The 25826-nt window shown below is 34.9% G+C and overlaps 1 protein-coding gene across 2 annotated transcripts in view; it reads right to left on the bottom strand.

The window, feature by feature from the left end:
- LOC141398587 (tyrosine-protein phosphatase 10D-like) overlaps positions 1 to 25236 on the bottom strand; it is a 365390-nt gene extending 340154 nt beyond the window's left edge. For both annotated transcript variants that reach the window (XM_073975995.1, XM_073975994.1), the window contains exon 1: positions 22318 to 25236. In XM_073975995.1, coding sequence (XP_073832096.1) covers positions 22318 to 22710 — 393 coding nt within the window. In that variant the 5' untranslated portion in view covers positions 22711 to 25236. The remainder of the gene's footprint in view (positions 1 to 22317) is intronic.
- Between the last annotated feature and the right edge of the window lie 590 nt (positions 25237 to 25826).

The following is a 25826-nucleotide window of genomic DNA, read 5'->3' as shown; positions in this document are numbered from 1 at the left end:
AAAAATGAAAAGTTGTGTTCTATTAGCGGCTATTGTGATATCTTCGTTGTTTGACCACCTACAACAACCCACTTTACATCGTTGCAAAGGCGATATTTTCTACTTTCATTAGCAGGTTTTGCTTTTGGCATACCCCCTATAGAAGCTGAGATATTCGGTTTGGAAAAAACAATGTCTTTTTCTCCAAAAAAGTTTTTTGCCCATTCCAACGCCTAAATATTTTTCGACCATCACCAAAATCAATAGGCTTCTTACCCTCCGGGACCCTCATCAACGTCCAAAATTTGGTGACGATCCGATCAAAATTACGACCTGTAGTGAGATTTCTTTAAAAGTGAAAAAATGGGATGTATTACCGACTATTGTGATATCTCCGTTATTTGGCCACCTACTTTGCATCATTGTAAAGACAGGATTTTCTACTTTCATAGCCAGGTTTTGTTTTTGGAAAGTATCCAACAAAAGCTGTGTTATTCGTCATTAGAATTAAAATCGAATAAATGAAAAGTTGGGTTCTATAAGCGACTATTGCGATATCTTCGTTGTTTGACCACCTACGACAACCTACCATACATCGCTGTAAAGGTGATATTTTCTGCTTTCATTAGCAGGCTTTGCCTTTAATATACCCCTTATAGATACGAAGATATTCGCTTTGAAATAAAACTAGATAATAAATTCAATCGTGGCCGACACTCGCTAAAAAAAGACAGTTATGAGCGTCGTCCAAAAACGGCCGTTGGGCCATGAAACAATTAAGCCATGCGTGAACGGATAATTTATGATCGCCATGTTATATACCGCATTTCTTCCACCAACTAACATTTGATATTGCATGACCACCTGGCCGCAAAAATGGGTTTTTCTCGTTAGATCCAGCACTCACTTAAAAAAGGCTCTTGTCGATTTGTGCAAAGAAATTATGAATAAATACGATAGCTGTGCTTCAAACGACGTTTATAAGATCGCCACAGACGATGAATCTTGGAGCTATGCGTATGAACCCGAAACAAAACCGACGAAAGTTGTTCATGGAAGAAGTATTTCGAAGTACATGGTCACCTGTTTCTTCAGCTAAACTGACCATGTGGCGACTAAACTGCTTGGGAAAAGTAGGACGGTTAATTCTGAGTCGTACACCACAATTTGTTTGCCTGAAGTCTTCTGAGAAACTCGAAAAACGAACAAGAGACTACGAAGAATCATTGTGCACAATGACAATGCGAGCTCTCACACATCGATTCAAACCAGCGACTTTTTGACGGGATAAAACGTGGAATCGATGGGTCATCGGCCGTACAGCCCTGGCATGGCCTCCCAATGACTTTATTTGATTCCCGCAGATCTAGAAAAAAAGACATGGTCAACGATTTTCGTCGCCAGAAGATGCTGTTGAAGAGTTCAAAAACCATGTTTTGGTGGTGTCTCAATCGGGGTGGAAAAAGTGCTTGAACAATTGGTTTGAGCTCATGTTGAAGACTACTTACGAAAAAAATTAAACAATTTTTGATTTTTGATATTATTTCGCGTTTTCATTATTAGACCAGAAAATTGTCTAGTTCCCCTCGTATTTAGGGGATTTTCATAATTTTGTGGCCCTCTTTGGACGTATAAACCTGCCGACAAAACTATGGATTTGGATTAAATCTCAAAAGTGTTGCGCAGGAGGTACCTGAACGAATGGATCGATAGAAAACGCCATTCATTTAAGTTGATCACGGTATAATTTAGAACTTTTGGAATATTATATCAGGAATCATTGACTTGCCCAGGAAAAATACAATATACGAGTATCTATAAACAAACAGGGCCACAAGGAGTATATACCGTCAAACATTTTCAAGAATCCTCGAGGATGTCTTTAAACTGCACTTAAAGAAAATGTTGAACTTTTGTTAGGGAGGTACCCTAAGGAGTGGATCGATATGTCCCATTTTCGAACTTAATTTAAGATTTGCAGAACTATTGCAATATGCAAAGTTTGGAACAACCCAGTATACAGTTCGAAAGTTGTCGTGAGCTCAAGCCAGAGAGACAGATAGATGGACGGACATGGCGCTGTTCTGTCTACACGCAGAAAAATATATGTTAGAAATATGTTTGGATCCAAACAAATATTTGTTTGGGACTGATTGCAAACAAAAGTAAGTATGGATCCAAACATAATTTGTTTGTGTCCAAACAAATATATGTTTGCAATATTTTGTAACATATATCAATTTTATTCGTTTGGGTACCAACATATTTTTTATGTTAGAACATATTTTTATGGAACATATTTTTCTTCAGATTTCTAAATGAAATCGTTGAGTAAAGGCGGTAAAGTGAGTGAATAAATCTGTGTTTTGTCTTTTCTTAAAGAAATTGTGCTTTTTAGTAAATTAAATGTCCAATACATTTTATAATTGAATCAAAAAGGTGAATGGAAATATTGGAAATATTGGACAAGGAAGAAATCGCATTTAATATTCGTAATTACATCAATACATTTTTCATATACATACATAAGTATATGTGAAATATGGATGTTTCTAGTTACTACATTATATAATCATTTGATTTCAGATGCGGATTTCCCGCTAATGATTTCAACTTTGAGGAAAATGTGTTTTATTTCACAACTAAGAAGAAGCGTTCAACTTTTTATAAATTATTTCATTCAGTTTTTCTTTTATTAAAGTCTGTTATGTATTTCTTTGAATTTTTTATGTACCTATGTGTCTGTTGTTGCTTTTGCTTTTTTTCTATGCCTTTCAATAATCCACCACCATTTATAAATGTGTGTATATGTTTGAAAAAGAGAGAAATGGAAAAGCGGGAGTATGAAAAAAACGAGATGCACATGAGCCAGAATGAAGTCCGAAAATTCTACCAAAGTGTGAAACATCGAACAGATGGTACAGACACATCCTCGTGTAGAGACCAGCAAGGTAATCTGGTAACAGATACAGATAGCGTGCTCAGGATATGAAAGGAACATTTCTTCAATCTGCTGGTATCCAATAGTAGCGAAGACGATAATACCACAGATCCAATCCCAGAAGATGGTATAGAATGTATACCGCCCGGACAAGATGAGATAAAACCAGCAATCAACCGTCTGAAGAATAACAAAGCTGCAGGAGGCGATGGCTTACCAGCCGAGCTGTTTAAGATAAGAGGCGACGCGCAGATAAGGTGTATGCTTCAGCTAGTTAGCACTATCTGGCAGGAAGAACGCGTACCCGACGATTGGAACCTGAGCATCCTGTGTCCCGTCCACAAGAAAGTAGATAAGACTGTATGCTCCAACTATAGGGGCATAAGTCTTCTCCCTATTGCCTATAAGATAGTGTCAGGGATATTGTGCGAACGACTAAAGCCAATGGTCAACGAAATAATTGGACCATACCAATGTGGCTTTAGACCTGGCAAGTCCACCATTGACCAGATGTTTACCCTGCGGCAAATCCTGGAGAAGACCCAAGAGATGCAGATCGACACATATCACCTTATTGTCCATTATAAAGCAGCAATCGACAGTCCCCTCCGATCAAAAGTATTCCATGCAATGTCTGAATTTGGTGTTCCCGCAAAGCTCATCCGGCTTTGTAAGATGACTCTAACTGATACTAGGTCCTCAGTTAAAATTGGAAAGAACCTTTCCGAACAGTTCGGTACCAAAAGAGGTTTCAGACAAGGAGGCAGCCTTTCGGGTGACCTATTCAACATTTTGCTGGAAAAGGTAATAGGAGATGCAAATGTCAAAAGAAATGGCACAATTTACACCAATAGCCACATGTTACTTCTTATGCTGATGACATAGACATCATGGGACGATCAGTAAAGGAAGTAACTGATAGCTTTAGGAAGGTCAAAGCAGAATCTGCGAAAGTGGGTCTGGCGGTAAACGGCGAAAAGACCAATTTGATTGTGTCGACGCGCAAAGCGTCCATAGAGCTCGGACCAACTATGGAAGTTGGTACCTATAATTTTGAGGTAGTTAACCTCGGCACTGCCATAAACACAACAAACAACATCAGTTGTGAAACAAGAAGAAGAATTGTATTGGTCAACAGATGCTACTTTGGCTTAAGTAAGCACTTCAAAAGCAAAGCCACAAATCGTCAAACAAAAATAACACTATACAAAACGCTGATACTACCCGTGCTAATGTATGGCTCCGAAGCATGGGTACTTGCGCAAGCAGATAAGGCAATGCTTGGTGTGTTTGAGAGGAAAATTCTTCGAAAAATCTACGGGCCGATTCGCGTTGACGGTGAATATCGACGTCGTATGAACCACGAGCTATATCAGCTATACAAAGACATGAATATAGTTAAACGTATCGAGATGCAACGATTGCGTTGGCTAGGCCATATCATAAGAATGAGCGATGATGAAGCCGCTGAAAGGCGCATGAATACATGCCACATGGCGGTGCACGCAGAATCGGCAGGCCTAAGCTTCGATGGAGCACACAAGTGGATAAGAAATGAAAAGGCGCGGTATTCCAGAAAGCGAAGCGAAAACCAGAGAGAATTGGAGATCTTTTCTTAGTTCGGTCTATGGAACAAATGTTCTGTAATGGGCCAGGTAAGTAAGTAAGTAGTATATGTTTGAGATAGCCAGTGAACACTTACTGAGAGCAAGTGTAGGCTGCGTACACACAAAATAAAATAATATAATAATATAATAATAATAATAATAATTATTATTTAATAATAATAATAATTTATTTATGATTTTAGATTAGGTATCTAATATTTTCCCTACAACAATAGGTTTTGTCATTGTGGACTATATTATGTGTAATTAATTTGAATGCCTTGTCGAAGTATTGACATATGAAGTCTATAATTTGTCGCTTGAAGAACATGTATGACCACTTCGACAGTAAAAACAGTTGATCGAATGATCATTGGTCTCTTCAACAATATATAATGTGTTTTCCCGTACTTTTTTAATGGTAAAGTAGTAAAAGAGAGAACTGTGAAAAATGAGATACATATACAACTTTATTCAAAATGTACGGGAATGGAAAAAAACGTAAAAAAACTGGAACAAATGTCAAAGTCGGCATACCAGCCAAATAGAAGCCGGCAACTATGTTACTATTTGTTACACACTCAAATTTATCGAGTAAAAAGTTTTTAAAGAGACTGTCTTTCAGCGCCATTTTTGTTTAAAGAGAACTGAACATTTTACTCCTTTTTGGTGTACGGGAACGCTTTGTGGTTAAAAATGTGTAAAAGTGGTAAAAATTGTAAAACCTTTTTAGTTCTTGAACACAGCTATACATATATATGATCACATAATCAATACATATAGTTAAGGGATCGTTTTTCCATGTCATAATGAAAAAAAAAAAAAAATAGTTATATCTGAGCAAAAACCTACAGTCAATACTGGCAGTGTGTACCCGCTTTAAAGGCAGCTGAAAATAAGTGTTTCAGTGATCCTATAACAATGTGGGAAAATTTACCAGATGACACAGTAAATGATTTCAGGCCATAGTTTCTTCAGTTTGTCAAAAGATTCCATCAAAAGTTTCCATCCTGTGGATAGGCTTTACAAATCATAAATATAATACTTTTATTTCTGCCTGAACAGAAACAGATAATACGTTTGTAATTATTAAAATATGTTTTGACAGCAAGAGAAGACATCAGCTGGTCTTAGTACAGCACTTTTGTTTAGATTATTCAAATATGTCATGACATAATTTGTAAGAATAAATTTAACATGTGATACTTGAAATGTGTCATTCATTCTATGGTAATTTATTAACTTCAGACATTAAGGTTATATGATCTAAGTTTATAACAAAACATATCTAAATTGTAAACAAAAACATGTTTTGGTATAAAACATAGCAGATGATGAAAAAATAACACACAACAATAGCAGGTCTTTGAACTTTTCACGAGTCACCTTTGTGTGGGAATAAATTAATAGGTCTCCTAAGGTGGGTGATATGAAGGTGTGAAAAGTTAAGTAAACTATGTCTACAATGTAAATTAAATATGTATGTAATGTCGGTGAAAAAAAATGCTTAAATGTGAGTTTTTGCATAAAACATGTTGTGGTGTCTGTAAAGTTTGTGTCATTACTTTCGAATATTTGATGAAAACAAAAAATCATCTTGACATGAAATGAAAAAAAGAGAAAAATATGTTAAGAAAAAATTTATTTGGAAAAGGAGTTAAAAGGAAAAATGAATTTACTTTTGTCTTTTATTCATAAAATAATGGTATTAAACTATCGACTGATTCATTTTTACTTTTTATTAGAAAAGTTAGCCAACAAAGATACTAATATTTTTCGTCCCACTGTACATTATTAAATCAATTTTGCTTTAATATGCCCTGAATTATTTATGACTGCATTCATAATATTAATAATAAAAAATAAATCGATCAATTATTTTGTGTAACAATAAAAAACCATTAACATTCACCTCTGTATTATGACATACTTTCTGTGTGTGTGTGGCTGCGACTGTATGTCTGTCAGTTTGTTTTAAGTGAGCAGCAGTTTAAATGATGTTGCTTGGCTATCTTTATTTTAACTCCATTCAATTAGTGAAAGTTATTTTCTCCCTATGTATCTGGCATACAACGAATGAACAAAAAAAAAAATAAACTGCAAGCAAAATAAACAATCAATCACCTTAAAGAGACATAATTATAGAAAATAGCCACATAAACAACACGCACAACAGACACCGACTCACCAATATGTCATTGGTGTCTTGATAAAGTACCTGAAATGCTGCTGGTCGTATAATAATTGTTGCACTCTCTGCCATTTTATAGATTCGTAATCGATTTGGTGACAACAATCATACTAAAGTCTACTCAATTACATCAATCAATTTTAATTATTTCATGGAAGACAGAGCGTGTTGCTCATACGATAAATAAGCGAAAAAAAATTATATCTGTCAAATAAAGCCTAGCCCGTGTCGAGGGACAGTGTCACGAAAGTCAACAATAAATAAAAGGTTTAAAGAAAGAAGGAAATTATGAAGAAAAAAATAAATAATTTATTTACCAAATTACAAAATGTGTCTCTCTTTGGTACATTTATAGATTACGTCTATTCTTGTCGCTAAGAGGGTTGAAATATTGGATTATAAAATGCATTCCAATTAGTAGACATTAAATGGAAATAGGAACCCATATTTTCCTATATAAAAAGTAATGAATTATAGTTGGGATATGTCTTCCATAAATCTTCCTTCACGTTTCGATGACAGAAATTTGATTATAATTTTTTCAAGATTTATACTCCATTTACTTTCACTGTAGCCGAAAATCATTTCCAAAGGTAAAATGTCAACGAGACGATTATTTTAACGCATTTTCCAATTTGCCAAACGCAATTAATTGTTGTATTTTTATTGACACAATTGTTGTTGAGGCGTTAGTTATAATTAAGTGCGTAATTGCTGCTGTTTTTTTTTTCGAAATTACACAAAAATATATGATATGCCTGTATACACGATTGATTGGATTGCATCTGAAATATTTAACACATCGAATTGTAAAATATGTCATATATTAAAAAATAATTTACTAAACTTAAATTTAGTGAACTAATTTATTGGAAAATTAAGTTCGAACACATAGAGAGGAGACTATTGTCGAACAGAATTTAAAATCAAATTAAAATTAACTTAACTGGTTGTAAAACAATTAAAACCCAGTAAGGAAAGGATCAAAGTCGGGCGGGGCCGACTATATAATACCCTACACCACTGTGAATATGTAAAATATAAATCGGAGCTATATCCAGATCTTAACCGATTTCGATATAATTTGGCACACTTATTTGCAGACCGAATTCAGTCACACATTCAAAATTTCATCAAAATTGGACGTATATAGCGTGTTTGATGCAGCAAATACGTGAAATCGGGCAAACATATATATGGGAGCTATATCCAAATCTGAACCGATTTCGATATAATTTGGCACACTTATTTCTAGACCGAATTCAGTTACACATTCCAAATTTCATCGAAATCGGAAATATATAGCGTGTTTGGTACAGAAAATACGTGAAATCGGCCGAAAATATATATGGGAGCTATATCCAAATCTGAACCGATTTCGATATAATTCGGCACACTTATTTCTAGACCGAATTCAGTCAAACATTCAAAATTTCATCAAAATCGGACGTATATAGCGTGTTTGGTGTAGCAAATACGTGAAATCGGGCGAACATATCGACACCTCCAAATAATAGTATGCTAAGTCTAAAAAGTGAGTTTTTCAGGAGAAGCTCTCAAAGTTTGGACATTTTTTTGAACTTCTGTACTATGCTAAGTCAATATTTGTTTATAACTTCTGTTCGGATTGACCGATCATTACCAAAATTAGACAGAGTTTAAGTTAAAGGACGTTAAACATAAAAATGTAAAGAACTTGAAAACATGCTAAGTCGACTTAGCATACTATTATTTGGAGGCGTCGATATATATGGGAGCCATATCCAAACCTGAACCGATTTCGATATAATTTGGCACACTTATTTGTAGACCGAATTCAGTCACACATTCAAAATTTCATGAAAATCGGACGTATAAAGCGTGTTTGGTGCAGCAAATACGTGAAATCGGGTGAAAATATATATGGGAGCTATATCCAAATCTGAACCGTTTTTCACCAAAAGCAATAGCGTTCTTCCTATGGCTAAAAAAATTTTAGTCACAAATGTTCAGCTGAATCGGACAAAAAATGCGACCTGTACGTTGCGAACAAAAATAAATGGACATACGGACGGACATGCATACATCGACTCAGAAAGTTATTATATGTATGTCCCCAAAAGGAATTATGGGTCTATTATGGGTCTTTTGTATGTTACATACAAATGCATAAAGACATAATACCCCTTACCACAGTGTGGTGTAGGGTATAATCACTCGGTTTTGCGTACAGCTAAATACCATCAGCCTATGGGTGTGCAACAGGAGCGGTGGACCTAACAGTACTATGAACTGATGCCATGGGATTAAGCCTGACTATTTTGAAAAACAAAATAGATGCCAAATTTAAAAAAAAGGGTAAAAATTATCATATATATTTTAGCCATGATTACAACGACTACCTTCCACTAAAACACAAAAATTTTTGACTTTTTGCGAGGAACATACCGAATATAGTTCATTGTGGAAATTTAACTACATTTTGGAGTCATTCCATCTAAGGCATTTTGTCAGGAAGCATGGACTTGCCCGCGAAGAAAATTATATCACAAGGACCTTCACCGTCTATGAAATTTTTAAGCAATTCTCGAACAGTCCTCGAACTGATCTCTTGTGATGGAGGAAACAGAAGAAGTTTTCTGAAATAGTCACTCTTTGAGCATGATTTAAGTTTGGAGTAAATATTACGATTTGGTGCTACTGTGATGCAGTAGTAAGCAAACCCGCCTTGCACACTGCATGTCCGGTTCGACTCAAAAGCCAGGCAACATCAAATTTTCAACAGTGGCAAAAATACCTCTCAGTGTGAGTGATCTCTTAAGACACTTGAATGTAAGAAGTAGTTCCCATATTATTGAGCTAATATGATTCAGGCTGTATTCATTGATATGAAAAAAGTTTCCTTTGTGCCTTCGGAGACATATCACTCATTTACTCAAAGAGTGATACATCTCAAAAAATCCAGTATGGAGAAGAACGCGTTTTAATTTGGTGATTGAAATTTGACTTTCCAACTTAAAAATATTAAAACTCATCAAATAAAATAACTACTTGACCGGGTGTCGTAGGGGGATGGAAGACGGGTGTCGTAGGGGGATGGAAGACACCAAGGAACGGTCCTGACCGGCTTTAACATGGTAAAGCCCAGGATTTATCTTGGTCCCTCTTTCATCTCAAGTGGACACTGACCTCCCCGTGGTGTCACCTGGGCTAGCTGCCTTTAACACCCGTTATAGGTAGTGAGCTAACATGTACTGCGCGTTCACCCATAAGAACGTTAAAAACTTGGGTTTGGGCGTCGGGTTAGTAACCCTCCCCTAGAAAAAACAGCCTACTATAAAAAAACGAAAGAAATGAATAGAAACACAAACCCCTCTAAAGTTGTCGAACCCCGCAAACGTTTTAAGGACCATGATCTGCGAATCTGCAACTGGAATGTTCGCACTCTTTATAGAGAAGGTGCAGTTTACGCATTGGCAGATGTACTTGAAAACTGTACGCACTGTATTATAGCTGCCATGACACAAAGCATGAGTTTGGTTGCGGATTTGTAGTTGGTCGGAGGTTAAAACATCTGGTCTCCAGCTTCACCCCAGTGAATCGCTGCAATTCGATTAAAAGCTAAATTCTTCAACATCAGCTTTATTTGCGCTCATGCTCCCACTGAAGACAAGGACGAAAAGACCAAAGATATATTTTACGAGCGCTTAGAAGAAACTTATGACCGTTGCCCTGCCCATGACATTAAAATTATACTAGGCGATTTTAATGCCAAAATTGGAAAGGAGAATATCTTTGGCCCAACAGTCGAGAAATTCAGTCTCCACAGTGAAACATCTGACAATGGTATGAGGCTGATTGACTTTGCAGCTGCAAGAAACATGGTAGTTAGCAGTACCTTATTTAAGCATCTCCATATTCATAAGGGCACCTGGCTGTCGCCAGATCAAAGAACAAGAAATCAAATTGATCACGTTGTGATAGATGGAAGACATGCATCAAGCGTGTTGGATGCACGATCGTTCCGAGGTGCAAACATAGACTCGGACCACTACCTTGTTGCAGCAAAGGTACGTACCAGATTAAACGTAGCAAACAAAGGGCGAACAGACACAACACGGAAGTTGGACATCGGTAAGCTGCAATCACATCAGATAGCCACAGCATATTCCACTCAACTGGCCCAACTGCTTAATCAAAGCACTCCTCGTCCCGATAACATATCAGGATAATGGCAAAACATTGCCCACTCCATGCAAACAGACGCAAAATCAGTACATGGATACCAGAGACTTCCACCAAGGAATCCATGGTATGACCAGGAGTGTCGTGCTGCTTCCAAAGAGAAAAATGCGGCATATAGGATTAATTTACAATCAGTAGCAACGCGTAGCGCACGAGAGAGGTATCGGGAGAAAAAGAGAGAGGAGAAACGGCTTTTCCGCAGGAAAAGAGAGAGATGGAAAAGCGGGAATGTGAACAAATCGAGATGTACAGGAGACAGAATGAAGTCCGAAAATTCTACCAAAGAGTGAAACATCAAACTGATGGGCTTGGAACTGGCACATCCTCCTGTAGAGACCAGCAAGATAATCTGGTAACTGATACAGCTAGTGTGCTAAGGATATGGAAAGAACATTTTTCAAAACTGTTGGCATCCAACAGCAGCGAAGACGACAAAGATACCACAGATCCAACAAAACCGGCTGAAGAATAATAAGGCAGCAGAAGCTGATGGCCTACCAGCCGAGCTGTTTAAAACCGGAGGCGACACGCTGATAAGGTGTATGCATCAGCTAGTTAGCACCATCTGGCAGGAAGAACGCGTACCCGATGATTGGAACCTAAGCATCCTGTGTCCCGTCCACAAGAAAGGAGATAAGACCGTATGCTCCAACTATAGGGGCATAAGTCTTCTCCCTACAAGATAGTGTCAGGGATATTGTGCGAACGACTTAAGCCCATGGTCAACGAAATAATTGGACCATACCAATGCGGCTATAGACCTGGCAAGTCGACCATTGACCAGATATTTACCCTGCGGCAAATCCTGGAGAAGACCCAAGAGATGCAGATCGACACCTACCACCTTTTTGTCGATTATAAAGCAGCTTTCGACAGCCCGCTGCGTTCAAAGGTATTCCAAGCCATGTCTGAATTTGGTATCCCCGCAAAGCTCATCAGGTGAATATCGACGTCGTATGAACCACGAGCTGTATCTGCTATACAACGACATCAATATAGTTAAACGTATCGAGATGCAGCGATTGCGTTGGTTAGGCCATATAATAAGAATGAGCGATGATGAACCCGCTTAAAAGGCGTATAAATTTGAGCCACATGGCGGTGCACGCATAATTGGCAGGCCAAAGAATAGATGGCGCAAACAATGGATGAAGAGATGACAAGGCGCGGTATTCCAGAAAGCGATGCACTAAACAGAGAGAATTGCAGATCTTTTCTTAGTTCGGCCTATGAAACAAATGTTCTGTAATGGGCCAGCTAAGTAAGTAAGTAAGTAACTTAGAAAACGCAAGTCATACCACTCTTTGAGTAAATGAGCGATATGTAGAATTATTACGACGCGCAAATCGCCAGAGGGATTTTCAAATAAATCGCGATTTAAGTTCACATTTTTAGGGGTTCTCTAGGTTTTCACGATTTTGCTTGGAAACCGCGTGTCCTATGGAAATGGACCCAAAGAAAATGTTGTAGCTATGAAAATTCTCCACAAGATTGACATTTACGATATTTTCGTAGGTTTTACCGTTTTTGAGATATAGAAGTTCAAATTGAGACAATGCACTGACTGTATCGCCTCCTTATAAAACAATGTCATTACTGCAATTTCCCAAATTAAACTTATATATCTTGAAAATGGTACAACCTAGGAGAAAATAAATCATGCAATCTTGTAGAGAATTTCAATATTTACTTTAGTCCCATTTTGATATGACTTGCGGTTTTCAAGCAAAATCTTGAAGACTTAAGATAAAAACCTAAAAATTTAAACTGAACCTCTATATCTCAAAAAAGGTAAAACCTACGAAAAAAACCTAAAGGTCAGTCTTGTAGATAAATTTCATAGCTACAACATTTTCTTAAGACTCATTTCGATACGACTTGCGGTTTCTAAGCAAAATCGTGAAAACCTAAAAAAACCCTAAAATTCTGAATTTTGATCGCGATTTATTTAAAAATCCCTCCAGCGATTTTTTCTGTTTTTTTTTTTTATTTTTCTTATCTATGAACATTGTTGTTTCAGAATCCGCGAAATCTTCTCATGTATAAAGCGGTTTTCATCAAAAGTTAGTTAAGGCGCACTGAGCATGATATTGTTTTATAAGGAGGCGATGCAGTCAGTGCATTGTCTCAATTTGAACTTCTATATCTCAAAAACGGTAAAACCTACGAAAATATCACAAAGGCCAATCTTGTGGAGAATTTTCACAGCTACAACACTTTCTTTAGGCCCATTTACAAAGGACTCGCGGTTTCCAAGCAAAATCGTGAAAATCTAAAGAACCCCTAAAAATGTGAACTTAAATCGCGATTTATTTGAAAATCCCTCCGGCGATTTTTTTGTTTCTTGATATTTCTCATCTATGAGCACTGTAGTTTCAGAATCTGCAAAAACTTCCCAGGTGTAAGCACCATCCATTTAAATTTGGTTAAGGCACACCGTGACTTACGTACCCCCATTTTATGCCTTAGTTACCTAGTTATTTCGGAAGTAGATGTTTCAGTACTTCAGTGTTTGGAAAAAATCTTCGAAAATTCTGCTGGCCAATCTGTGTAAACGAAGAAATCGACGTCGTATGAATCAAGTGGAAGGTGATATCTGTAAAGATTGTGTTCCAAATAGCAGAACCAGCGACAAAGTTTGTAGCGTTTGAGCATTTATTTATTTAATCTGCCATATGGATTTTCTCCATAAGGTTCCATAGGTTCCACCTTAGTAAGTGAAATCTTATAAAGAAGAAACATTTCATAATCCAAATTTTAAATTGGAAAAGCATTGCCTGGACATTTTTCGAAAAAAGACCTCTCCTGTACTTATCTTGTAAATCTTACACCACTTACTTTGTTTAAGAAACAAAAAATATTGCGAAAATACCCATAATATTTTCTCTTTTATTTGTTAAACATAAACAATTATAAATTCAGCACTGTTTCACATAATTTCCAAAAGACATGACTCACAATATCGTATAGTTTAAATTTTTTTGCTGATGCCTATCACGGGAGTGGGAGTTAAGTCATTGTCAGTTTATGATTTCATTTACCCACAATTGAGAAACAGATCGACGACGATAAAAAACCTTCAGTTAAGAATTAGTTGCGTTTTTTTTCTCAATAACAACAAACAATTGTTTGTTTATTTTAAATTTTTTTGAACCTCAATGTGTTTTTAAGTCAAGTACTACCTCAGCCATTGTTGATACTGCAGGGTAGCGCCTTGAATTTATTGATGATGGTGTTTGGCGTTAGTTTACGTATTTAATAATATATGTATGTTGTTAAATAAATTGAATAATTGAATAATTGAATAATTTGGTCGATCAATTATTGGAAGTGTGGGAACACAGGCATTTCAGTTTTGATTATAGGTATAATTAAAGTCACTTAAAAAAATAAGCTTAATAACGATTTTACAAGGTTTGGCTTCCCGCCTAAAATCAAATTAAAACGTCAGATTTTGTTTCGGTAGCATAATATAAGTACTGTGAGCCCCTCTTGCATTCCCAAAATTATATAGCTTAATTTACATTTTGCCTTTGGTCTGGATATTCCACTAAAACAGGAAATTGATAATGTACTAAAAATAACAGAGAAATGCAAATGCTTAAATTCTCCATTAAAAAAATAGACTGTTTCATAACGAAAAAGCATTTCCTATTAAGTTCTTTTTTCTGGATATCGCAAATTCTAAAACTATTTATACTCGTATATACCCCCCAATGCATCCTATTATACGAGTATTCTGTAGGATAGGACTGCTTGCAATTAGCGTTATTGTAATAGATTTTTTTTTTTTGTCGGAACACAAATGAATTGCTTGCATGCATTTCAATTGTTGAGAAATACAACAAAAATGGATAGCACAAAGTATTTCGCCAATACAAACAAATGGGAAAGATTAAAAAGTCGCAATTCAATAGAGTAGTTTGATGAGCCCCATTTTGTGGTGGTGGGATGATAGGATTACCGAGTAATTAGAGAAACAGTTAAACATATACAATTGCCATAATTATTATAATAACAAATTACAATAAAAAAACCAACACTATTAAGCTAATGAAATGACATTTAATGTCATTTTATTACATGGCGTTTTCTCGATATTATATCATTATATTTCTTTCATATATATGTGTTAAGTAATTAAACGATTAATGGATGTGAAAATAAATATTGTTTTTTTGGTATGAGTGATGAAATTTGTTACAGAATATTAAAAGATAATAGTGTATACTCAGTTTGGAAGCTTCTTTAAAAATTGTGTATTTGATTAACGACGATTGTTTCGGGGTTTTGAGAAAAAAAAAACTTAATTCTAAATGCAAAATTTAAATTTATTTGTAACACGTAAAAATACTTTGCTGTTCCTATTGTAATTTCCAAAATTCCAAAAGCAAAGCCTGATGATGAAAGTGGAAAACGTCACGTTTATAAGAAAGCAAAGTAGGTGGTCGTATGTTGACAAATAACGTATATATCGCAAAAGTCGCTAATCCAACCCAAGCTTTCATTTTTGAGGTGGTTGTCTTCCAAGAGCAAAACATGCCTATAAATTTAGAAAATCTCACCTTTACAATGATGCAAAGTAGATTGGCGTCGCACTATGTCGCGAGTTCATATTAACTGTGGCCAAAAATAGAAGGAGTTGTTGTAGGTGCATCAATTTTGGTACACGTACATATTATTGGCTTACAATCTCCAGGACAAAAAACAGGGATGGTCGGTCCACTTTTTGATATAGCCCCCATAGAACCATACCTCCCTATTTTCAGTATTTTGAAAGTTTTAGTCAGCCGAAATTACTGAAATTTGGTGGTTAGTCTTCAGCAGAGGTATGAAACATTCCAACTGAGAATTTTGGGTGTAGGTCCACGTTTTAATATAGCCCCCATAGAACGATACCTCCCGATTATCGGTATTTTGAAGATTTTAGCCTCATTATTACACCGAAATTGCTGAAATTTGGTATTTAGTCTTCGTTGGGGCAATAAAACTTTCATCTTGAAATTTATGTGCATAGGTCCACGCCTTCATATAGCCCCCATAGGACGGAACCTCCCGATTTTCAGTATTTAGAAAGTTTTAGCCTGATTATCACACCGAAATGGCTGAAAATTGGTATTAAGTCTTAGTTGGGGGCTTATAAATTTCCACCAGAGTTCTGTCAGTATAGGTCCTCGTCTTCCTATAGCCCCCATAGAACCGTACCTCCGCATTTTCGGTATTTTGAATGTTGTGGCCTCAATATTCACCCGAAACGACTGTAATTTGGTGTTCAGTCTTCATATTTTTTGTGAGCTTGTTGAATACATCACACTCTTGTCTTCATATATGAGAATTTTCCTTTAAAAACGTTTTTTAACTGATTAATGGTCAAAAACCATAATTTATTTTTTGTAAAAAATCGAATTTTGATTTTCGCTATTCACCATTTTTTTTTAAATATTGTTATTTTTAAAAGTTAAAGTTAAAGCAAGCGCTTTGTTAAAATAGGGGGTAACCCCTGAGTGAGGTTGTCGCTGAAAAAGAGAAATAACATGTTCGTCTGCAAACCTCTGCAGCTGGAACCTTTATACGTTTGACGTACTCACTTTTAACAACTCAAACAACAAATAATATCGATATACACTTTTATACAATATAAAAAATTGGGTTACAAAATCGATGTACTAAGTACCACAGACTTGGGTAGCTGTAAACACCATATGATCACTATTTATTTTTAAAAAAATTACATCCATGTTTATTACATCCAAAGCTACTTTAAATATTTATTTTAGAACGATAAATTACATTAAATACTAAACAAGCTATTAATTTTAGTAAAATAAGGACAAAAATACATATTTCCAACAATTATCGGATTTGAACCTTCCCATGTACAAGACTACTGGACAAATCAATACCATAATTCAAATTCCTTCAAATTGAAATGTTTACTATAAATTCTCATCAAGAAATTTGTATTCCGAAGTATTTGATTTTGACCATTTTTTGCCACGGTCGTGACACTGTGCGGCGCACGTTGGCACAAGATTGAAAAAAACTGGTCTTAATTGAAAAATTGAAACACAAATTTTTGATAATCTGTCTTGACAGGGTTAACAAGTACAAAATTCTACCAAAATAGCAAAGTCAAATGTTGTTTACTTTTCGTGAGCACAGTGTTAAATTTGAACATATTTTTAAAATTTAAGAAACAGGTGAAAAGTACTAAATTTTGCTGCTTTTAAATCGTAGTTTTTGCTACATAAACTTGGGGTTTTCAAAATGGATATTTCAAACAGAGGTAATTCTTAATATTTTAGGAAAAATTGTTCTGAAAAAGTCTTGTAGAAATGTATTTAAAAAATTCGTCAAAATGTGTCCAGATTTTGCATAATTTTGTAATATATTGGAGTATAAAAAAGAGTGTCAAGAAGGTCGTGAGGAATTTTTTCGTATTTTTCTCTTGATTGTTGTCTTTGATATTGCGCAAGGAAAACTTGTGTCTTGCTTGCGCATTTTGAGTTATGCCAAAAATTGTGTAAATAGCCCTGGGTCAAATTTTTGCATTTTGGGGTCCTGTTTCGGCTTAATGTCTGTGTTCACCCTACATAAGGCAATGTGTGCACGTCCACCATTATATTATAGGTACTATATATGTATAATGATTTATATGAAATGATGGCGATGCACGAGGAGTGAAATCGCAAAAAAATCGAGATTAATTAAAATAATTAAATTCGGTTTTTGGTATATCTGTCGTTACATGGTAATATGGTACAAAATTCTAAGTCTCTAACCAAAATGTCAAGATCATTTGAGGCGCTCAGAGCCAAAACGGCCTAACCCACATAGAAATGATTCTGAGAAAAACGAAGTTGAAAGAAAACAAGTTTTTAAAATATTTTTATAATTTTTTTATTAATCATAAATACATATTAGTTGTAATATTTGTTTTAGGTTAATCATTAGGTATTAGTTTACATAGATAAAGACTGTTTTAAGCAGTTAATAAAAAAATTAAAGTGGCTTAGGCCGTTTTGGCATCCATTTAAAAAAAATATATTGATAGGAACTGTCTCCATTTATTAAAACAACAAAAGTCCTTCAGATGAATAATAAAAATAACTGTGAGCGTTTTAATTGATACATATTAATAATAATTATTGGTCTTCTTCCTGGATATCTTCATCTTCGGCTCTCGAATTTGTTTTTAAATTATTATAAAATGCATGATTTATAGGAAGTATGAACCCTTTGAGTTTCTGTAAACCCTTAAACTTTGCAGCTTCAACGAATCTTCCTCCCGGATAAAGCGGTTCCAATTCAAAATTTACGTACTTCAACTTCACCAACCAATCACCATGCGGAAAAATGTCCTTATAATATTTTTTCCTTTTCAATGAGAGCAAACTCTTGATCGCATGGTAGGGATGAATGGCCAGACACTAAAAGTTTGTGGTTTATCCGTTCCACTGAGTAGGTCGAATTATTGACCATGTAGATGCAAATAGTGTTCATTCTTATGAATCGGTTTTGGCCACCACATTGATCGCTATACATTATTAACTTTTACAAGCCTATGTGGCTTAGGCCATTTTGGCGTCCACATTTTTTCAAACTTTCAGTAAAGGAAAAACAGTTTTCGGAATGTAGAGTAACATAGGGTTAACCTATGCAATTGGTGATTTTTTAGTATATATTAAAAAAGGTTCCGGTTCGATCAGCATAGTCAGTTTGATTTTTTTGAAAATGTGGGTTAGGCCATTTTGACGCTGAGCGCCTCATATATTGTTTACTTCTACAGTTACACTGTATTAAAGCTAAACAATTTTTAATAATTTGAAGAGCACCATAAAAACTTAAATTTTTTTTTGGTGTATAAGTGTAATATTTTTTTACGCATCAAAAGTGACCATTTTAGAATGGAATCGTCAACTTGTCGTCAACTTGAAATTTAGAAAAATATATTTATGGCAAAAGAAGTTTAGAAACATATTAGTAATTAATTTAAAATGTATCAATTTTTCCCCTATTTTTGAAAAGTATTTGGTGTTAAAAAAAGACAGTTTAGTTGCAATATATGTCTAAAATGTTAGAAAAACCCCAAATTTGGATGTACCTCTATTAGGCATTCAGAACATTAAATCCTAATTTACAGATAAATATACTAAAAAATGTCGTCAAGACCCTCGAAATACATAAAATCGGGGGATACCCTTGTATGGGAGCAACACTAAAATGTTAGCTTAACCAATAATTAATCATATTAGAAGATTATAGATTAATCAAATAAGAAATGTAGGAAAAACCGTAAAAACACTTCATAGTTTTTATGGTACCCATTTATGAGGCCTTCGAATATACCTCTCCAATCCCTTAATTTTCCCCAAAACTGTGTTCCGTTATATTGATTGAGGTGTAAACATTCGAAATATATTAACATTAAATCACCCAAAATGCTCCGTTTTTTGAAATCTTGCCCCAATGTGCGGCGGTCGGAGCGGCATCGGATTTTGCAGCAGAGTGTGCTCGTAACCCCTTTCACGACGGTAGAATTTTTTGGGACAAGTCCATACTTCCTATGATAAAATGCTCTAAATAACCCTGCCGGCATCAACTTATATCACTGATAAACAACAAAAAATATGAATTTTATAATTTGTTATGTTTTTGGTGCATCTTGACAAAATGGTCCAAAATATTTAAAAATAGTATACACCGAATAACTAAAAAATTAATATTACTTGGAGTGGCTGAAATTAGCCAACCTTTGCAATTCTTAATATTTCACTAGAAATAAAATTAAGTTCGAATATAGACTATATCGAACCAAATTTTTTTCACAGCCAAGTCCTGACATATTGGCCCAAAAGCTCTAAAAATCATACGGTAACCACCTAAATGGCTGGGTGGCACGACATGGAGTTCCAAGAAGGACTGTGTGACTGTTATTGTATCCTCCATGCAGTTGAGGATGATATGACTGTTCAAAATGAAGAACCCGTTGTATTTCGTGGGTACAGGCACAACGATAACTCGAAAAGAATGGACCGATCTTCATATGTTTCGGTGAGCCTATTAAATACAAAACTTGCTTTAAGCCACGCACATTAGGGCTATGACTTTTTGACATTTTTTTCTCAAAAATGATTTCCTGTAGTGAAAATGAATAAATTGCATATTAATGGATAAAATAACACTCATCCCCTTTTATTATAAAAAAATGTTCCGCACAATCCACTTTGAATAAAATTTTTTTTAAAAAAATTCTATGAAATAAAAATTGCCTCAAAAAATTATTTCCTGTTACACGAATGAATAAAATTTTAAAAAGGTTCAGCACAAACGACTTTGATTTTTTTTTTTGAAAAAATTCTATGAAATGAAAAAAAAATTCTCAAAAAATTATTTCCTGTTGCACGGATAAATAGCCTTTTGCCTCTTAATGTCCAAAATAACTTTTTATAAAAGGTCCCGCACAAACCACCTTAAATTTTTATGATATATTAAATAAAGTTATATATAATATAAAATATTATATATGTATGTTATAATACAAAAATAAAATTAGTGGGAAACAAATGGTTATGCCATTTTGGTTATGTCGTGTGCCACTATATCTCTTTTCAGTTAAATATCTGCTTATAGTGACTTCAAAAATAAATAAAAACTAAAAACTTTAAAAGCTACTTCTGTGGAAGCTTTTTTCATCGAATCACTTTATGATTAAGATTTTATACAATCTTAGGTAAAATTTCATCAAAACATCATACAGAGATACATACAGTTAGGCAAGAAATGTATTGCAAAAAAAAAAAATTAGAAAATTTCATATTAATTGTTCGTTTATGGCAACAAATTATGTAAAAACTATACGGGTTTTTGTGCAAATCTCTTGCTATAGGTCCTTACAACAACATTCCGTCAAAATATGCAAAAGTTATTTGCGATTTATAACAAACACGGTCAAAAATAAGAATTAACTACTACTTGGGGGTGACAATAAAAGTATAGCAAAAATTAACAAATCGATGGTTTCTTCGAGAATTACCAAAGGTGTGTTCCTTAATGAGTTATTTATCCACTTTGGACATTCATTGGAGCATTAATGAGCTTAGTTAAAGACTTTCTCTTATGGACACTGACAAAAGTGGGCTACGCAAACAAAACTTTCTTGTAAATTTTAAGTTTCCTAAGTAGCCGGCTTTGAACAGGAATTTAATACATTCTCCTATAAACAGGTGTAAAAATAGGTCGCGTGCATAAAAGTACTCTCCATAAGCGTTAAAACGATGCCCATATTGCCCACGTTAGAATTGTAAAATGTCAAGACCCATATCTCGGGAAGGATGGGCTTCCCCCCGGAAAATTATATATCGTTGTATTCAGGATGCCAAGGGCTATCTACTGTAAAAACTCAGCCCGATCCGAGAGGTGCCCCTAAACGACATTTAAGCCACGTTGCTCTGTTCCAGAACTAAAAAAATTTGACAATTTTTACAACATTTGCACATTTTGTGTTCCTTACACACAATTTATATGAAAGTCGATTACCACTTTTACAAGTTTTGCCAGTTTTTAAAGTACGGGAACAGACCAATTGTTGATTTCTACAATGACCCAGCCAATTTAACGGGGATAATGTAGCGAAAATATTCCAAATATTGGTTTAATCATAAAATAAAGCTATACATGGAAATATCCTTTACAAAATATAATACAAAAAATTCAAAACTTCATATTTCTTTGAAAACAAAAACTCACATTTTAATTAAAACCAGTTTCGCTCTGCAACTAATAAGCCAAGTATTAATTGATCAGTTGCCATATTAATAAACCATACTACAAATTATACTAAAAAAATGGCAATCGTTTAAGCCGCATGTAATACTGATTGGCACCCGATAAGGTATACATATACCCAAATAGAAAACAAGTCAACCAACCAGCTGATCAAAAGAATTTAAAAATAACAACAAATCAGCTAGAAATTGCCACAGAACAGTTAGCAACCAAACAAACGCCCCAGCCCATATGGTGGCTAAACGTTTTTGTTCTGTGGCTAGTTTTGGTGTGGCTTCAAATATGTTGTGGTGGACAACACCAAACTTCAATGAATTAAAGAATAAACATAAAAATGAAAACATAAAGACCAGTAGAAGAAAAGGAAAAATAAGAAATAAAAAAACTACAATAATAACAACTACAAAATTAAACAAAGGTATAAAACAGGTCTCTCTACAGCCGTTTGTTTATTCGAAGCAAACGGATGGGATCGAGCGGCGACCGACCGACCGACCGACCATTCACTTCAGAGATTCAGTTGTGGCTTATTCTATTCTATACTACCAAACTATTCTACTACGTGTTTTTGTTTTCGATTCACTCACCTGTACATATAAAATAGTTAAAATAAATCCAATGAGAAGATTTCGTTGTATTTGTAATGGAGGTGACGACAATGACGATAGAGAACGACGAAATGACGGCAACGACGGTGGTGATGACGCTGGCGTTGATGTTCCTCCAATGGATAAATTTTGATGATTTCGCTGGCGCAGTTGCTGCTGCTTTTGGCTCTGTTGTTTTATTCGCGTTGTAAACACTGTTGTAGAGGGGGTGGTGTTGGTGGCCATGATTGGGGTGGGATTGTTATTGGTTTTATGTTTGTTTGTTGACGTAGAACTGCTGCTGCTGCTGTTGGTGGGGCATTCGGTGGTGGTGACGGCGGCCAACATATTTGAAGACTTCAAGTCATTTGAATAATGTTTATTTATTAACATTTTTTTCGTTGTTGTTTTGTTGTTAATAATTTTTTATATTTTCTTCCACACATAAATTGACAAATAATTTTTTTCTCTCTGGATGGCAATGATGACAATGATTGTGGTGGTTCTGATGGGTGGCTGGTATGTGTTTGTTGTTGCTGTTATTTATTTTCACGATTTGTTTGCAAAAAAGAACCAGCCGGGAGGGCGGTGTATCCAGTTAAAATATTTATTACTTTAACCGGGGGGAGAATTGTACACACAGAGTAACACTTACGAAGATACACGTACCACATACAAATTATGATGAGAAGAGACAGGCAAAGTTGCGAGAGATACAGCTTACAACAAACTGGTTTGAATGTAATACAGAAACGGCGAGGAGAGTTAAAAAGACAGACCCCACCGCAAATAGTAGTTGTGCGTATTTTCGTATTTTTTCTTATTGCTGCTGCTTTTCTTGTTGTCTTATTGTTATGAATAATTTTTTGGGGAGTTGATTGAAGACTGACTGAGACTGAGAAACAGATGTAGAGAGAGCAACTCTGTGTAATTTGGAGCTTTGTTTGGTTGATTAAAAACTAAGTTTTTTCTTGTTAAGTTTTTGATAAATTGGTCATGATTTTTTGGAAGTTTATGGTTGTTGATTGTTGTTGTAGTTTAAAAATACGTTTTGTCAAAATTGCAATGATATGTCAAACATTTTTACAAAAATGTTTTTGTTGTTTTTTGGAGAGTTGTGCCGTCATAGATGGGTGGATAACTGTAAAGAGAGAAAGAGAAGGTATGCAAATCATCTATTAAGGTTGTGATCTTCGACTCTGACAAGAGATTAATGAAATGAGAATTAAACTTGTTTTGCAATGATTTGTTTACTAAACCACCAGCAGCGAACCTTTTACAACAGCCATTCTGTCATAGGGTTGCCAAGGTTGTAACAGAGATTCAGTCGACTTTGTCGACAGCTAAACAGGAGTGGTGGACCTAAATGAACTATAAACTAATTAACGACAGAATTAGCGACAATTATCGATAACTGGAAATAATTATTTGTTTATAATTTCAATAATTTACGAAAGTTAACGGTATGTTACCGACCAAAATAAAGTTGTCGCTAACACCTACCGACATTACAAGTCTTGTCAACTTTTATTTCCACTATTCATTAGTAATTTTGCGTTTTAATTTGAGCGATTTTTGTCGGTAACTGCAAAAAAGTTACAGAATCCCACAGCAGCACAGTGGTCCCACTTACATGGAAAAGAGTGCCAAAAATAGTTCTAATCGAGGTTTATAACAAGCCAAAAGATAAAAAACATTTTTAGTGGATGTAGATCATAGGTGATCACGCACGGCCGAAGTTTTTCGGCAATATACACACATACGACACGAATTCTCACACAGATTTGTTTTTGTTCTGTAGCTTGCGTGCATACAAACTTACTAACACACTTTTACAAGTTGCCAATATTTTTAATACATTTACATTTTTTCCTGTTCTCTTCTTGGTCACCCATGATGTAGATCCATATTTGGGTATAGCTCCCATTGAAAGGTACCGCCCGATTTTTGGTATTTTGACGACTTTGGCAAAATTTTCCAACCGATTTGGATGCTATTTTGCATTTTGTGCGAATAAACTACCTCCTCGCAAATAAAAAATTCAATATAGGTGCACGCTATACCTACCCCCATATAAATATACCCTCAGATCTTCGGTATTTTGACAATTTTGGCGAAATTTTCCAACTTATTTGGCTGTAATTTGGCATTTTGAGTTCTGCAAAAAATGGTCAATATCAAAAAATTCCATGCAAAAAATGGTCAATATCGGTCTACGTTTAGGTATAGCCCCATACGTACCTACCGATTTTCGAAATTTTGACGATTTTACCCACATTTTACAACTTGGCGTATAACCGCTGTAAATTTACAAAACTAATACGGGATGTTAAAAATTTTATATTTTTAGAGAATATTTATTTCAATCGCAATAAAATTTGTAGCCATAAATTTTTCGATTTTTGTCCACGGGCGGAACCACTGTGCGATTCTCTAACACATTTTTGAGTTACCGACAAAAATCGCCTTATTAAGGCGAAGGTCATTTTTAGAGTGATATTTGAATTAATTCTCTTTCGACTTGAGCTATTTTGACCTAAGAGGTACATTGAAAAATAAGGAATTCACCGAAGCCCCACACATTCAACCACAATGCTACGTTTCACGGGTGGTTAGGCCGATTATCAGGCATATTGAATGGTGTTTTTAGTGGGTGGACGAAGGCTAAGCTTGGAAACTAGCATTTATATCACAAATCATTCGAAATTTTTTATATTCGAATTATTTATTTTATTTTAATGTTAGTCATTTAATTCCAAACCTTTCCTATAGTCCAACTTGGCTGGTAATATGCTGTTTATATTAGAGCTTTTTGCCGGGTTAACCTTCTTTATAAGGATTTATTTGAAATATAAGCAATGGAATTGACATTTAAAACCCAGTCGGTTTGTTAAATCCTGTTATATATAAACGGGGTATAACCCTATTTTTCAATGCTTTATTACAAATACTAAGGCAGCTTTTTCGGTAATTAACGATAGTTTTGATAAGCAAAGACATAAATACAACAAGATAAGACATTTTTTTTGCTATCATTTTTCAGTGAATGGCTTTTGAATTTAACATAATGTTATATCACGATATGGTGATATAACATTTTATTCTTTTATACATTTTTACGTATTTAACCGAATTTACCGATCCAATTGACATAGAATTATTCTTGAATAGATCCTTGAATTCATAAATTTCGTTTCTGATACCATTACATGAAATGTTCCTCCTTGGTTGCGATTTTGAATTAACTGCAACCTGTTATGGGTAATGTTTCTATACAAAGTTTCGTAAACATTTTTTTGTTGCATGCATTTTGTCTAGTCTTAGTTGTATTTATGTCTTTGTGATAAGTTAGCGATGAATAAAAAAAAATAGTCGTAATGTTCTACCGATAGTAAGACTGTTGTCAACTTTTATTTAAAATTTTCATTCATAATTTTGCGTTTTAATTTTAACGATTTTTGTCGGTAACTCAAAAAATGAGTTAGAGAATAATAAATAGCATTTTCGGA

Source organism: Musca autumnalis, unplaced genomic scaffold (assembly GCF_047663935.1).
Source record: "Musca autumnalis isolate F117 unplaced genomic scaffold, ASM4766393v1 scaffold_3, whole genome shotgun sequence".
Taxonomy (NCBI): domain Eukaryota; kingdom Metazoa; phylum Arthropoda; class Insecta; order Diptera; family Muscidae; genus Musca; species Musca autumnalis.
The sequence above is the reverse complement of the archived record's forward strand: the minus strand, read 5'-3'. Positions and strand labels throughout refer to the sequence as shown.